The sequence below is a fragment of the Leptopilina boulardi genome, unplaced genomic scaffold (genome assembly GCF_019393585.1).
Source record: "Leptopilina boulardi isolate dan_hultmark-lab unplaced genomic scaffold, ZJU_Lbou_2.1 LbouV2_211, whole genome shotgun sequence".
Taxonomy (NCBI): domain Eukaryota; kingdom Metazoa; phylum Arthropoda; class Insecta; order Hymenoptera; family Figitidae; genus Leptopilina; species Leptopilina boulardi.
In genome coordinates this window covers 1,865,532-1,880,668 of record NW_026137765.1, presented here as the reverse complement: position 1 = coordinate 1,880,668, position 15,137 = coordinate 1,865,532, and the positions used below count along the sequence as shown (strand labels likewise).

The 15,137-nt window shown below is 23.7% G+C and overlaps 4 protein-coding genes across 7 annotated transcripts in view; 2 read left to right on the top strand and 2 right to left on the bottom strand.

Annotated features, from left to right (window-relative positions):
- The first annotated feature begins 10 nt into the window (after positions 1 to 10).
- LOC127278741 (repetitive organellar protein-like) lies at positions 11 to 4,666 on the top strand. Of its 2 annotated transcripts, none has more exons than XM_051300579.1 (3): positions 11 to 213; positions 498 to 589; positions 867 to 4,666. In XM_051300579.1, the coding sequence occupies exons 2-3, from the start codon at positions 512 to 514 to the stop codon at positions 3,837 to 3,839; spliced, it is 3,051 nt and encodes a 1,016-aa protein (XP_051156536.1). In that variant the 5' UTR covers positions 11 to 213; positions 498 to 511; the 3' UTR covers positions 3,840 to 4,666. The 2 variants fall into 2 exon arrangements, with proteins under 2 accessions (XP_051156536.1, XP_051156537.1); XM_051300580.1 differs by lacking the exon at positions 11 to 213 and adding an exon at positions 232 to 391.
- Positions 4,667 to 4,812: 146 nt separating this feature from the next.
- On the bottom strand, positions 4,813 to 5,758 carry LOC127278739 (U1 small nuclear ribonucleoprotein C-like). Its single transcript, XM_051300577.1, has 2 exons — positions 5,495 to 5,758; positions 4,813 to 5,425 (listed from the first exon to the last, which is right to left on the bottom strand). Exon 2 carries the CDS (start codon positions 5,415 to 5,417, stop codon positions 4,944 to 4,946), a length of 474 nt encoding a protein of 157 aa, XP_051156534.1. The 5' UTR covers positions 5,418 to 5,425; positions 5,495 to 5,758; the 3' UTR covers positions 4,813 to 4,943.
- A 140-nt stretch (positions 5,759 to 5,898) lies between these two features.
- Positions 5,899 to 9,932, top strand: LOC127278738 (peptide deformylase, mitochondrial-like). 2 transcript variants are annotated; one of them, XM_051300574.1, is made up of 5 exons: positions 5,899 to 6,033; positions 6,268 to 6,507; positions 6,576 to 6,953; positions 7,033 to 7,186; positions 9,601 to 9,932. In XM_051300574.1, exons 2-4 carry the CDS (start codon positions 6,337 to 6,339, stop codon positions 7,135 to 7,137), a joined length of 654 nt encoding a protein of 217 aa, XP_051156531.1. In that variant the 5' UTR covers positions 5,899 to 6,033; positions 6,268 to 6,336; the 3' UTR covers positions 7,138 to 7,186; positions 9,601 to 9,932. The 2 variants fall into 2 exon arrangements, with proteins under 2 accessions (XP_051156531.1, XP_051156532.1); XM_051300575.1 differs by lacking the exon at positions 9,601 to 9,932 and adding an exon at positions 7,364 to 7,497.
- Positions 9,611 to 15,137, bottom strand: part of LOC127278737 (tachykinin-like peptides receptor 99D) — a 109,799-nt gene continuing 104,272 nt past the window's right edge. For both annotated transcript variants that reach the window (XM_051300573.1, XM_051300572.1), the window contains 3 exons: positions 12,251 to 12,447; positions 10,469 to 10,614; positions 9,611 to 9,709 (listed from right to left, as the gene is read on the bottom strand). In XM_051300573.1, coding sequence (XP_051156530.1) covers positions 9,639 to 9,709; positions 10,469 to 10,614; positions 12,251 to 12,447 — 414 coding nt within the window. In that variant the 3' untranslated portion in view covers positions 9,611 to 9,638. The remainder of the gene's footprint in view (positions 9,710 to 10,468; positions 10,615 to 12,250; positions 12,448 to 15,137) is intronic.

The window sequence follows — 15,137 nt, the reverse complement described above, 5'->3', positions numbered from 1 at the left end:
TTCATTACTGCGCATAGCCGGTGGAGTAAGACAGAGCAGAGAAGAAGTGTGTGGCCATATTGCATTTTGTAAAAAAAAGTCAGATAATAAAATGCCGAAAGTATAAAAATAAATATAAATAAACGTGTCTTGTGACTGTTCAAATTAATAAAGTTTAAATACACAAAACGAAGACTTCAACAACGACAGTAATTTATAGCGTTACCATTTAGTGTAATAACAATTTCTTCATGTTTTCATCTAATATAGTATTAAAGAAAGCTATTTTATTTCACTAGTTCGAGAGTACTCAATCAATTTTAATCAATAGTGGAGATAAATTATATTATTGTAGTAGTAAACATAAAAAACATTTTACACACTATTTGACTAATTTTTAACAAACGCAAATGTAAATGATTATTTAAGTTTCTATTTTGCTACTCTATTTTGATAGATATTTTATATATAAACATTTACATTATATTAATTTAAAAACCTGTATTTTTTCATTTTAGGTATTTAAATTAAAATGAATCAGGAAAACTCTTCTGAGATTACTGTCGAAGGTAAAGAAACAAATCCTGCTGAAGGTGAAACTTGTCAAGACGTAAGTATATTTCTATTGATAAAATGAAATTGATTGTGGCTTATAGATTAATGTTTACAAATATTATTATCACTATTATTTGTTTATTCGATTTTATCTTCATATTAGATTTTTAAAAACAGATTTTAAATTATTATTAATTGTCATGTTGCTCATATACTACCTAACCTCAAAATAAAAGTTAATGATTCTTAAACGTCAAAAAATTCTATATAATCAAATATATTATAAAAATGTCAGTCATTTTCTAATTCTAATTAATTATATTATATTTCAGGAAAAGAATGAAGGCGAAGAGACTGTTAATAATGCTCCAATAGTTGAAAATGAAAATCAAGTAAATGAAAACCAAGTGAATGAAAATGAGAATCAAGATAAAGAAAATGAAAATCAAGTTAATGAAAATGAGAATCAAGTGAATAACAGTGAGAATGAAGTTAAAGAAAATCAAGTGAATGAAAGTGAAAATCAAGTAAAAGAAAATGAGAATCAAGTGAATGAAATAGATGAAAACGAAAAACAATGTTCTACTACAGAATCCGAAAAGCCTTTGGAAGAAATTCATGGAGAAGAATCAGTAGCTGAACAAAATGTCGAATTGAATAAGGAACCTAATTCTAATACAGAAAGCGTTCTCGAGGAAAAGTCTGATTTAAATGTCAATTCTAATGACACAAATTTAAAAATAGAAAAAGTTGATACCAACGTTGATGCGGAAATTCAAGGAACAAATTCGTCAGCTGAAAATTCCTTAACTCAAAATCCAAAGGATAAAGTGGCTCGCAATCAAAAACGTGGACATAAAAATTCTAAAGCCGTAAATTGTGACAAATATGGATGGCCAATTGGTTCTAAATATTGTACAGAAGTGAATGATTCATCGAATGAAGTGAATTTTGCAGAAGACGTAGATTTAGCTAGCTGTGAAACAAAAGTGAATATAGATAATAAAACATCTCAAGAACCAGACGAAGAAATTCTTTATGTTGTTAAATCTCCATCACATAGAACGGCAAATACAAAAAGAACAATTGTAAAAGTTGAAGAGGTTGAAGGTGCAATTACAGATGGTATACATGCTGGTACGCATGTACCACATTTTCTAAATTATCTTAGTTTACAAGTTAAATTTAAATTCACACTCGCTCGACTACCTGATGGAAAATTAAAAATAACCTTTAGATTTGTTGGTAAAGGTGGTGAATCTTTAAAAGACATTATTTGTCTTTGGTTACGACGCAACGATGAGGATAAGGATAAAATATTTTGTGAAACTTTAACCAGAAATAAAGAAGTAACATTATCAATATTGGCTCAAAAATTTCACGAACAAGAGAATCTTAAAGAAGATATTGTAACACTTTATGAAGAAATAAAAAAATTAATTCCCGAATATAGAGGAAAAGAAGGTTTAAGAAGTGAAGACGAGGCATTTTTAAAGGCATATCGAAATCTCGATAATAAATTACTCATTCTCATAATGTTATTATTTAAAGACAATTGTGAAAGTAAAAGAGACAGTAAATTTCTTTCAAAGTTTCGTGATTTATATTTTTCACTACAAATACGTCCTGGTTTTACAGTGAAACAATATCTCCATGTTATCTATTGTTACAATATGATATTCACACCTTATTTACCTCAAGAATTAGAAGAAATGGTAAAAAATTATGCGATTATGAAAAATATCACATTACCCGATTCGCCGCCATTAATTATTCCTCCATGTGGTCAAAAAACAAAATTAACAGTTATTAATCCCTTTGCAAAAAAGAAATTACAAAATACAAAACAAGAAGACAATCGTGCCAAGGAAAATACTTATGCGGAATATGAAATGGTTTCCGTTAAAACAGACGATACAAAACCAGAACAACTCACTGAAAATGCAAAGAAGAACGTTTCAAAAAAACGACAAACCTATAGGAGAAATCGAAGACCTTATTACAAAAAGAATAATAATCCATCAAATACAAAAATACAACAAGGACAAAGAACTAATCAACAAAATTCATCAAATCCAAGAAATAATCTTAGAAATCAATTTAATAATAATTCACGTAATCGACAAAATCTTCAAAATCAAAAGGATAATTCATTAAGATCAAGAAATCCTACGGTACAAAGAAATCCATCAAATAAACGACAACAAAGAAATCAAGGTGGTCCACCAGCTAAAAAACGAATTGTCAATCAAAATAATTCAGTTGATCGTGATACATTATCAAATCCAGTTTCTTCTGTTGATCAAGGAATTCAGGAAAATTTCTCATCATCAAGAAATCAACAACAAAATAAACGTACACGTCCCCGTACACGTCCACGTCGAAAAAATATTTCTAATCAACAAAATAATGATAATTCAAGAAATAATCAACAACAAAATTCAAGAATTAATATACAAAATCAGAGAAATAATTTAAATTCAAGAAACAATTTAAATCAAAGAAATAATACACAAAATCAGAGAAATAATATACAAAATCAAAGAAATAATCAGAATTCAAGAAATGAAAAAAATAATTCCACAAATGAAAGAAATCATCAACAAAGAAGATCGCGAAGAAGATCTGATATAAGAAAACGTAATAATATGAATTCTGATCATTATTTTGGAATGTCGGATATGTCATCGCGTAATCAAGGTTTCTCTTCAACATCATCATCATCAAATAATCATGAATTTTTATTAAACAGTCTACGTAATCAGAATCTCATGCAAAGTAACATGAGGAATCATGATATGGGACGAAATCAAAATTTTACCAACGATCGCAATTCAATGTTTTCCCAATCAAATTCACGAAATCAGAATTTTTCACAAGACAATAATTCACCGCGTCATAATAATTTTCCATCACAATCTAATCAACAACAACCGCCTCGAAGTCTTTTTGCCCAACGATATTTTGATATGCCACGCAATCAAAATTTTTCCAATACACCACCACCACCACCACAATCACGTAGATCAGTATGGTCATCAGATTTTGCTGGTAGTTCACAAAATTATTTTCCAGGCTCAAATAATTTTTCCAATAGATCAAATAATTCAATGAATAGAAATTTAGGTGATAATATGTCATTTTCAAATTATAATAATTCACGAATGTCATTCGATGACGATATGCATACACATAATTTTATGAATTCAAATAATCAAAATTGGGATAATAATGATTTTAATCGAGGAAAAAGAAAGAATATGCGTGATGATTGGAATAGTAAGCGATCAAAACGTGGGATTTAAATTTTAATGAAAAAAGAAAAACATTTTAGGAACTTTGAAATATAAGAGAATTTTTTAATAATAAAAAAAAAAAAAAATTCTAATAGACGATATTTGAAGAGGACTGAGTTGCGTTTTCTAAAATTCATTTCATATTTTCTGAATTTTTTTTTATAAATCTTTATAATAATAAAAAAAAAGAATGTCTCGGAAAATAAACACGTTTCATTATTAAATAGTTCAGATTATTCATTTCATATGAATTTGAAGTGTAATATATATATAAGAAAAATAAGAAATCTGAAATGAATAAATGTAATTATAACAATAATTTATCAACTATCTTCTTTTAATTACTTTAATAATAAGAAAGTAATATTTTTTAAGAAAAAAGAAAGTGAATAAATTTTTTTCTTTTAAATAAAAAAAAAGTGTTTTTCAGAGACTTTCTTAAATAAATAAATAAATGCAAAATCCTTTAAAATATTTGAAGAATATTGATTCTATGAAGTAAATTAAACTTCTATTATTAAAAATAGTAACTAAGAAAAATGATATTAAAAAAAAAAAAAAAAAAAAATGTATTACTTTTGATTATTTAATGTTACGTTAGATATGATTGTAAGGATTCAATTTTTTTTACAATTAAAGTACATATTGTACTTTTTAATTTAAATTTATACAAGAAAAAAATGTTTAGTATAAATGTAGTTTTTTAGGAAAAAATTTTGATTTCGAATAATATTAAAATATTGCGATAAAAATAAAAGTTTTCGGAGATACATTGTATATATATATATATACATATATTGTTTTTGTGAAAACAAATAAATGGAAAAAGTATAAAATTCAAATTTTTTGAAATTCAATTTATCCCTTGTTTCAATAGTTTTTTATATTAAAAATTGAAGATTAATCAAAAATAAAATTTAACATAAGAAAAGAATCTAAATAATTGTAAAATTATTTGTAATATATAACTATATATAGTATATTCATTAAAAAATACATTTATTAATAAATACCCACATGATATGCGACTATAAGAATATAAGAACATAAACGTACAACATTTACAATTACTTTTTACATTCGAATTATTTAAATAATAATAGACTATAGACTTTATTTTTTCATAGGCATTGGGGCAGTCATTGGTGATGGTCTCATGTGTCCCATTGGGCCCATCATGTGACCAATTGGTCCCATGGGTGGCATCATTGGTGGTCTTCCCATCATTGGTGGCATTGGACCCATCATCATCGGTGGTCCAGGATGATGATGATGATGTATTCCTGGCGGTGGCATCATTGGTGGACCTTGTTGTGGAACAACACCAGGTCCAGGTCTTGGTACAAGATTTGGAGGTGGTGGTATTGCAACACCTTTATTTGTTGCAAATGGATTTGAAGCAATTTTTCCAGCTTTAAATGCTGCTGTTGTTGCATCAATAAGTTGTTGTGCTTGTTCCTCCATCCATTTTTGATAGAAATATTTTACATTATCCTTATGTTTTCGTCCTTGACAATGTGTTTTTCTTACACTTGGTGAATCGTGTGTCAAATATGTGTCACAATAGTCACAATAATATTTTGGCATTTCATAACCTATGTTTATATTATATATGATGATGATGAAAATTAATGATTTTGATATATGTTAATTAAAGAATTTACCTTTTAATATTGTCAGGATAATTTTTATTTATTTTTTAAAATAATTGACACATCACACAAGATATTTATATATATATATATATATATATACAATTTTTATAACCATGATCGTTGTTATGTTGTTTTATGTTGCCATGAAGGTCATGGTTACCAACGTTGTCAAATAAGAATAAATAACAAATTAATTTTTAAATTAGCTTGCAAATATTTATGCTATTATAATTAAAAATTGAGAAATATATTTTCGAGTTAAAATATCTTAAAATTTTTCTTTTTAAATTAGTCTTTTCTTTCCGCTTATATAATTTGTAGTATTTCTTACTAGAATTTTTAAATTACCCGGCTCTTTTAATCCAATGAAAATTCAGATAAGTCACGTGACTTTGTGAAACGTCATTTTCTTTGTCGTCTGCTAAATAATCATATGGTTTTTAAACCTAACCTAAAATTTGTCTTAAAATAACTTTTAGTGTCCTTTAAGCAATATTTATATTTAAATGAAATTTCTGAATTGTTTATATAGTTAAAAGCTTACACTGGTTTGTATATTCAAATTATTTTATATTTATTAGAGTAAACATGTATGTTTTATGACAAATTGGCGTAATATTTGTAAAAAGAAATCAATCACACGATTTCAACTATTTTGTTACTGTTCGTTTTTTACAGTAATTTAATATTTATTAAGAGTAAAGTTGATTGAATTTATTATACCTGATATAATAATGTTTAAAATAGTTCTGTTTTTTAATTCGAATTTTTCTTAATTATAGAAATAATTGCAAAAGCAGTACAATATTAGATTTTTGAAGGGGAATTTTAAATAAAAAAAAAAAAAAAAAATGAGTATGAGTCGTCATTTGCGAGCTTTGAAATTTATGATGCGTAATTATTTTATGCCAAAAGACGTGAAACCACCGTTTCGACATGTTTGTCAAATTGGAGATCCAGTTCTTCGACGGCCAGCTGAATTAGTAAAGCCAGAATTAATTCCTACGAAAGATATCAAAAATGTAAGTAATATTATTTTATAAAAACTATATTCACAAAAAAAAAAAAAATAATAACTTATCTATTTTAGATAATTTATATTCTAATACAAACTATGAAATTATACGATGCTGTTGGTTTATCAGCACCTCAAATAGGTGTTCCTTTACAAATTTTTGTTGCTGAACTCACACAAAAACATTGGAGAGCGGTTGGTCCAACTAAAAGAAAGGCATTTAATATTGAAGTATTTCCATTAAAAGTTTTTATTAATCCAGTAATGAAAATTGTGGATCACACTAAATTTACTTCTTCTGAAGGATGTGTGAGTACAGCACATTTTGAGGCAGATGTACCACGTTTTAAAGAAGTTATAGTGACGGGTCTAAATCCACTTGGTGAAACTGAAACATGGCATGCTAAAGATTGGGCGGCTAAAATTGCTCAACACGAAATAGATCATTTAAAAGTAATTTTATAATTTATAATAATTTAATTAAAAATGTAAAAATTAATTTACTAAATAATTTTCTTTTTTATTTTAATAGGGACATTTATTTACGGACAAAATGGATCCAACAACATTGGCTTTGGTAAATTGGGATGTAATAAATAGTAAAAGAGGAAGAGTAAAATTGGCACTACATCCATAATTTACCATAATTGATTAACAACAAAAGAGTTGTATTTCTATTGAATAAGGTATAAAAAAATAAAATAAACTATATTAGTTTTAATAATGTTATTCTATAAGTTTAATTAATGTGAATAAACCATATTTTTCTTTAAATTTAATTAAAAACCGAAAATAAAATTAATAGCAAAATTTAGAAATAATATTTTATGGAATTATGTGAAATTTTAATTTTTCAATAACAGGATTGAGATGATAAGGATACTTGAATTATTTCAAGAAGAAATTGTACAAACATACATTTATCTTCATTTACGTACACGGAGTTATACAATTTCTTAACGCTATTAATTTTATACATTCATTTATACATATACAATACGTATTAGAAAGCGTTTGGTTTTCCCAGAGTATTTTCGCTCCACAATATTTTTTTTAGCTGAGAATTTTTTTTGTCCAAGTCAGTATCAAATATCAATTTTCCATTAGTAAATTCAACTAATTTTATTATATATATATATATATATATTTCTTCCAAAAAATTTTCATTCAATTCATATTTTAAATATAATTATATTTCTTATATGTGTGTTCTTTTTTTAATAATTTGTTTATATGAAGAAATATTAAATTTTTACACTGATTTCGAAAAAAAGTGTACAAAAAATGTAATAATTTAAAAATTCATATTAAATTATTATTCAGTTTATATGTTATTGAAAATTAAAAAAAAAAAATTAATGAGACTTTTTTGTGGTAATTAATAATTAATTAAGAAATTTTAATTGCTTTTTAAATTAAAAAAATTAGTTATTATTTTGTTGGTTGCACCTCATCTGTAAGCTCTTGATTTGTAAATCATTCTTTCAATTCTTGAATTAAATTTGGAATATAAAAATCTCAAAGATTTTCTGTAATTCTTTAACTAATTATTATTATTATATTTAAATTTGATTAAATTGCAAAATATCAGATGGTGCAACTAAATTTAACTTTATTATCTAATATATGTATATATACATTTTTAATGAATACATATGTACACATATAGTACAGTGTTTCATATAACATTGATTGTTATTTCCCCTTAGAAAATACAGTATTCAATACTATTTAATTTAATTCAGCGCCTTCAATAACGTGTTATATAAGTTATTGGTCCATTGAATATTTTTTTAAAACATTAATTGAAAAAAAATTACTCTTTTTTTCTCGTTAAACTTGGAATGATTTTTTTTTTTATCAAATAAAGTATAACTCGATTCAATTGCAAAAAATATTATTCAAACTTTTCATATTTATAAACATTACGCAAACATAAATATTAAATATAATGCAAATAAAAATTGAAAAACAAAAGAAAATGTAAATATAAATAAATTATAAAATGAAAAAAATTAAATAACAGTGTTAAAAAATTTAAATATCAAAATATTTAATAACACTACATATAAATATTAATTTTAATATTGATAAAATTTAATCAATAAAATTCAATCACAAAAAAATATTGAATTGTTTATACACTTATTAAAATAAATTTGCTATTTTTAATTAAAGGCACGCTATTTTTAATCTTAATAATAAATAAAAACATAAAAAGCAATTTTTTAATTAAATAGTTTTAATGAATATTCAAATTTTTTTTCTCTTTTTTTTTTTACAGTAAATAAATATTTATATAACTTTATAAGTGACGCTGTATGAAAGTTTCGTTCGAAAATTTGTTTGTTTGTTGAAATAAGATAATTGTATAAATATTTTAAATTCGTTTCTTATTAAATATTTATCTAGTACAACAGACGGCTCAGCCGATGAAAAAAATTACAAGTTTTTGCAATTTTACATAGAAATATTATTTATATATATATATATATTTATTTATTTATTTTAAACGATAAACTGTTTTTTTACACTCTTGAATTTAATTGAAATAATTTTACATATTATTAGAGTGAGTTTTTTTTTCGCAAAAGATCCAAAATCTAATTCCAAGCGATTTTTGTATTATTATATATTAATTTCATAAGAAGTGTAAGAAAGTATCAATAACTTTTTTTCTCCATAAAGTGAAAAATTTTTGCAAACAAACGAAAGAATAACTTGTCAACAGAAAATAAATAATTAAATTTTGTAAAAAAAATTTATATAACAATTTTTTGAATAATTAAAATAATTTCTATTTATTTCTATTATAGTGAAATAATTAACAAGAATTATATATATTTTTTTTTGTAATAATAATTTTTTGTTTTCTAAATTTTTTTTTTCTGATCTAATTAGAAAAAAATGTCTACAAAGCAATGATTAATTATTGCATGTTGTTTATATTTATAGACTTTCGCAAATTTATTCCTATCTTTTTTACCCTAGTTTTATATATGTAAAAATTTAGCTGATTATTTATTGAATTTTAAATTTTCATCAGCGTGAAAAGATATTATGGCTAGTAATTTGTTTTTCCTTTTTTAATTATATCCAGGTGTGAACTCGTTGTTGCTGCGATGAATTCTCTAATTGTCAAGAAACATGTCCTGGATGATGAGCGTTTCTCCATCTTCTGTCACGAGATCGAGGAATTCGTACATTACCTTAAAAAAAAAAATGTAAGATTTTTTTAATTTCATATTTTCAAAAAATATTAAGAAAAATTTAATCGAAATTTAATTTTCTTAAAAAGTTTGGAATTTGTAGTTTTATTAAATAAAAAAGAAAATTGTATCTAAAAAGAACCTTCAGATGATATTAAGAAAAAATAATTGTCAATTAAATAATAATCGTGCTAATAAAAAAAAAAGAAAAAAAAAATTGTCATTCACAGAGGTTTTATTTCATCGTGAAGGTGAATAATAAATTGTTTTCGAGAACAGTGTAAAGAGAGAGAGAGAGAGAGAGAGAAAGAGAGAAAGAGTAAATTGAAGGAAATGAAAGCTGCTCCAATTTCCTCTATAAATACTCGTTGTGAGATAAATATTTCTTAAAAAATATACCATTTTTACAGTGTTTTGTTTTTGCGAATGAAAAAAAATTGAATATGGATGATAAAAAGGAAAGGAAAAAAAAAGAAAGTTAAAGAAAAAAAAAGAAAAGATGAAGAAGAACTAAAAACAAAAAAAATGTGATAAATACGTTTCATGGTTCAAGTGCAGTAGTGGTAGTAGTAGTAGTAGATGATTCGGGTATGTCAAAGGTACTCGTCGGTATTATAAGGTCGAGTCGAGTGTTACAATTTTCACTTTGTTCATTTTGCCGATTTTCTTCGAGCAGAACGTCAAGCTCGAGGTATGATACACTCCTGTGAATTGAGGATGTTGATGTGCAAGAACGATCCAAGGACGAACAGGACGTACCGTTCCGTGAGATCCTTAGTTGTGAATCCGGACTTACAACGCAGCCATAACGCGATGTCACAGCTTCCGATCGTGATAATGTTGGTTCCGGGGTGACGTGCACCCATGGACACCATGAGAAGAATTGCGCAAATCCTCGACGAAATCTGTAATAAAAAAAAAATTTATTATTATCCTATTTTTTTTAATATTATAAAAATTAATTTTTATATGGAAAATTATTTTTTAAAAAAATTTTTTTTGTTTTTAATTTAAAAAAACAAAATTTGTACCAATTTTTATTTTGCTGAATTTTATGAAGTAGAATAATTTAGTATTGTAATGAATTTTTCCCATCGTATAGAATTAATTTAATAATAATTTATAATAAATTATTATATTTAGTTTAATTTATGATAAATTATTATATTTAGTATAATTTATGATAAATTATTATATTTAGAATAATTTATGATAAATTATACTAAATATAATAATTTACCATCAATTATTATGGTTGTTGATTACTATACAAAAAGGGGATGTAAACAGAAAATTATTAAATATAATAATTTTTAATAATAATTATAGTAAATTATTATATATTATTATTATTATAGTAAATAATAATTTTTTAGTAATAAATAATAATTTTCGTAATAATTAATAATTTTCGCAATAAATAATAATTTTTAATAATAATAAATAATAATAATTTAATTTAATAATTTAAATTTTAAACTATTTTAAATTGTGTCAAAGAAATTTTGGAATTTTATTATGTATCAGATCTTTATACCTGCATCTCGACCTGTAAGTGTTTACATTAAAGTACAAATATTCGAAGGTCATAAATAATGTAATTGAAAAATTTCAAGGATAATTTCAATCAGTTGCAATTCGTGTATTGACCTGTTTAGACATGGTCAACGGGAGTGTAAATTTTATAAAAAAATTTTTTTAGCGAACAAAAAAATTTTGCAGTTTAATTTTTTTTTTCCTTTTGTTTTTTTTTATAGTAAACTTATTTTTTGTTCCGCGAGTGTTTGAAATTTCTTAAACTCGCGATCGTTTAAATTTTATTTTTTAAAAAAAGTTTCTTAAAATTTAAAAACGTTTCGAAAGTGTTCGTAATTTCTTTAAATCGCGTGTGTTTGTGTATTTCCCTCAAGATTTTATCAGCATCCAAAAAATCGTTGCAGCCTAAGGTTAGAGATTTTTTTGTTTTTTTAATTTTTCTTCCAATTGTTTTTCTACTAAAAATATATTTTAAATTTAAAATATAGATAAATATAAAAATCGAGATTTTATTATGTTGAACTCGAGATTTTTCGATAAAAACTATATATATATATATATATATATATATATATACAAAGATGTTTTCTCAAGAGGGAAAAAAAGAAAAATATATATAAGAGTTGAAATCTTTTAATAAAACTAGAAATAGAGAAAAAAATATAATAAATATATAAACTTAAATATCCTGTCAGAGAATAGGTTTTTCTTATAAGGAATATTTATTTTTCTCTTTTTCACCTTATTTACAGTTATAAAGAGAAGAAAATATTATGAAAAAGAAATTTAATAATAATCAAAGAAAATAATTATTATTGAAAATCTAATTTACGGAAAATAATTTACTTTTTGCAATTATTAAAAAAAAAAAAATTTCCTGCAAAATATTGTTTTTTTTTTTGAATAAAAAACGAGAAAATAATTTCCAAAAAAAATTGAATGGTTTAGATTTTTTTTGTTCAAAAATTATACAATTTGAAAAAAAAAATTTTTTTGATAACTCACCTGGAATTCATCCAACAATAAATTATAGGATTGTACATGCTATTAGACATGGCCAACCAATATATAGCTAGATAGATCTCTTGAACGTATGGACCGGTCGTGATTTCCGGAAGATATGACGTTATTATAAAGTACATGTGAAATGGTAACCAACATACCGCAAAGATGACAACCACGACAATCATCATTTTCACGACCTGAAATTATAATAATAATAATAATAATAATAATAATAATAATAATAATAATAATAATGATAATAATAATAATAATAATTTCAATATTGCGTACATATACAAATTCATTTGCTATCTACTAATTGCTGATAATAATTCTGCAATTTAGATAATCGTTTTAACAACATTTTGATTGTATTGTATATAATGATGATTATCATTCATTTGATAAAAATTTAATTATGTCTGACTAAAATTGTTTTTAATTATACTTATTACTAAATTATAAGAGATTTTTTTTAGAAAATTTCCGTCTCACTAAAAAAGGCTTTCACTATATTGATTTTCAATTATTAAAAAATTTAGATAAGATTAGTCTGACTAAAGTTGTATTTTACTACTTATTACTAAATTATTAGAGAATTTGCACAGTCTGACTAAAATCGTTATTCACTACTGATTTCTAAATTAGAAAATTAAGTCTGACTAAAATCACCTCTTACTACTTATTATTAAATTACTAAATAATTTATATAGACCCAGTCTGACTAAAATCGTCTTTAACTACTGATTTCTTATTTAAAAGAATAGGAAACATTCAGTCTGACTAAAATCATCTTTTACTACTGATTTTCAGATTATTAAAAATTCAGATCTAAAAATGACTTTTACTACTGATTATTAAAACTAAATTTTTGTTGTCTGACTGAAACTCACTTTTACTACTTATAGAAAAACTATCGCCTATGTGTAATTTTTTTTGTAACTTAATTTATATTATTTTTTATGTGTTGACAAAAATCGACTTTTTCTACCAATTTCAAAATTAGAAGAATTTTAATTAAATAAAACCTCATTTAAAAATTCATTTTAATATTAAATTTAATTTTCGTTTATTTATTATATACTTAATGTTAATTTAATTTTCGATTATTTATTATATATACTTAATGTTAATTTAATTTTCGATAATTTAAGTATATATTTATATATATGCAATTTGGCTAAATATAAGTTTGGCCTTATACAAATTTGATGTAGTGGAAATTTGCAAAGTCTCTTAATGAGTTTTCGAGAATATATATATATTCATGTGTCTCTAGTCATTTTGAAGACATTTAAATTTAGTCTTAACAACTTTTACAGTTGCATATAAGATTAGAAACATTTAGTGTAAAGAAAATGTATATATATATATATGTATATTAGAAGATGAATGCAGAAAATCGAGAAGGTTTCAATTTCTCGCTTAACGAAGCAAGACAATTAGCGTTCATCTTCTTTGCAGTTGCTCTGAGCACGTTCATGGATCCGTAATGTATAAGATATATATGTATAATAACCCAAAGACAATATTAAACCATTCTCTGGTATCTGTTTTTGCTATGTGTAAATTTTCAGCGAATTAATTGCCCTACCCTCTAAATTGAGATTATATATTATTTTTAACTGTATATAAAAATTAAAAACTATTTATAAACAATATAGAATAATACAACAATAGTAAAAAAAATTAAAAATAAAATAATTATTATTTATAAGAAAATTAAAAATTTATAAATTATTATTTATATATAAATATTTATAAAATATATAAAAAAAATTTAACTTATTATAATAATTTAGTGGATAATTTCTAAACATTAATAATTTGAATTAACAAAAGTAATTAATTTTAATTAATTATAATATAATTTAAAAAAAAATACACTTTTAGAAATCTATTTTTTTTAAAAATTTTTTATTTTTTTTTAAAAAAAAGTGGAAATGAAGAAATATTATTTTTCAAATTGAAATAAAAGAGAAGATAAAACTCTTAAATTGAATTTAATGTTTCTTTTTTTATTTATATATAGAAGAAACATGATATCTTTTTGTCACTTTTTGTACATCCACAATATCTCGCGTTTGAAAAAGATAAAAAATTCAACACAATGCGTGTTATAAGAACGTGCAATGGATCCGAAAATTTATTGCTCTATATTATCGAATAAGATTGGTTCAACGAATTCAATTTCTTGGCAATTCTCCAGAGATTTATATATTTCTACTATTTTCTATATATATATATATATATATATATATATATATATATATATATATATATATATATATATATATATATATATATATATATATATGTATTTTTTTTCGTAGATGCGCCGTGTTTACAAAGATTAACGTTTATATTCTCATCTCAACATCATAGCTTCAACATTTTATAGCACATAATTTTTCTTTTTTTTTGCCCATTGCTCGTGAAAAATTTCAATTTAATTTTTAAAAAATATACAATAAAAATGAATATAATTATTTTCATCGTGGGATGAAAAAAAAAACGTATTGACATTCGCGTGGGATATTTTTATATAACGATTGGAATTTTCTTTTTCCTCTGTTTTTGACAAACTTTTAATATTTATGTGTTAAAAAAAAAAGTTTTTTTTTTTCTATTTGAAAACGTTTTTATATTGTGGGAGGAGAGACAAAAAAATATATTAAAATTTCCTTAAGCCGATTTGATAAAACAGCGCTTGCGATGATAATATATAATAATTTAATCTTCTTAGATATTAAACTTTTGAGCTTATTATATATTCAATTGGAAATTTTTCTTGTCAGAAAATTAATAACTCGAGAATTTTCCTGTGGGTTTTTATTTACTTTATTATTATTATTTTTTATATTTATTTATAATTTATTTTATTATT

Excerpts from the sequence above, each read along its gene's own strand:
- LOC127278741 (XM_051300579.1), top strand. The coding sequence starts at position 512 with ATGAATCAGGAAAACTCTTCTGAGATTACTGTCGAAGGTAAAGAAACA. Across the intron at positions 590-866 it reads AAGGTGAAACTTGTCAAGAC|GAAAAGAATGAAGGCGAAGA; the intron begins GTAAGTATATTT and ends ATTATATTTCAG.
- LOC127278739 (XM_051300577.1), bottom strand. The coding sequence starts at position 5,417 with ATGCCAAAATATTATTGTGACTATTGTGACACATATTTGACACACGAT.
- LOC127278738 (XM_051300574.1), top strand. The coding sequence starts at position 6,337 with ATGAGTATGAGTCGTCATTTGCGAGCTTTGAAATTTATGATGCGTAAT. Across the intron at positions 6,508-6,575 it reads CTACGAAAGATATCAAAAAT|ATAATTTATATTCTAATACA; the intron begins GTAAGTAATATT and ends TATCTATTTTAG. Across the intron at positions 6,954-7,032 it reads ACGAAATAGATCATTTAAAA|GGACATTTATTTACGGACAA; the intron begins GTAATTTTATAA and ends TTATTTTAATAG.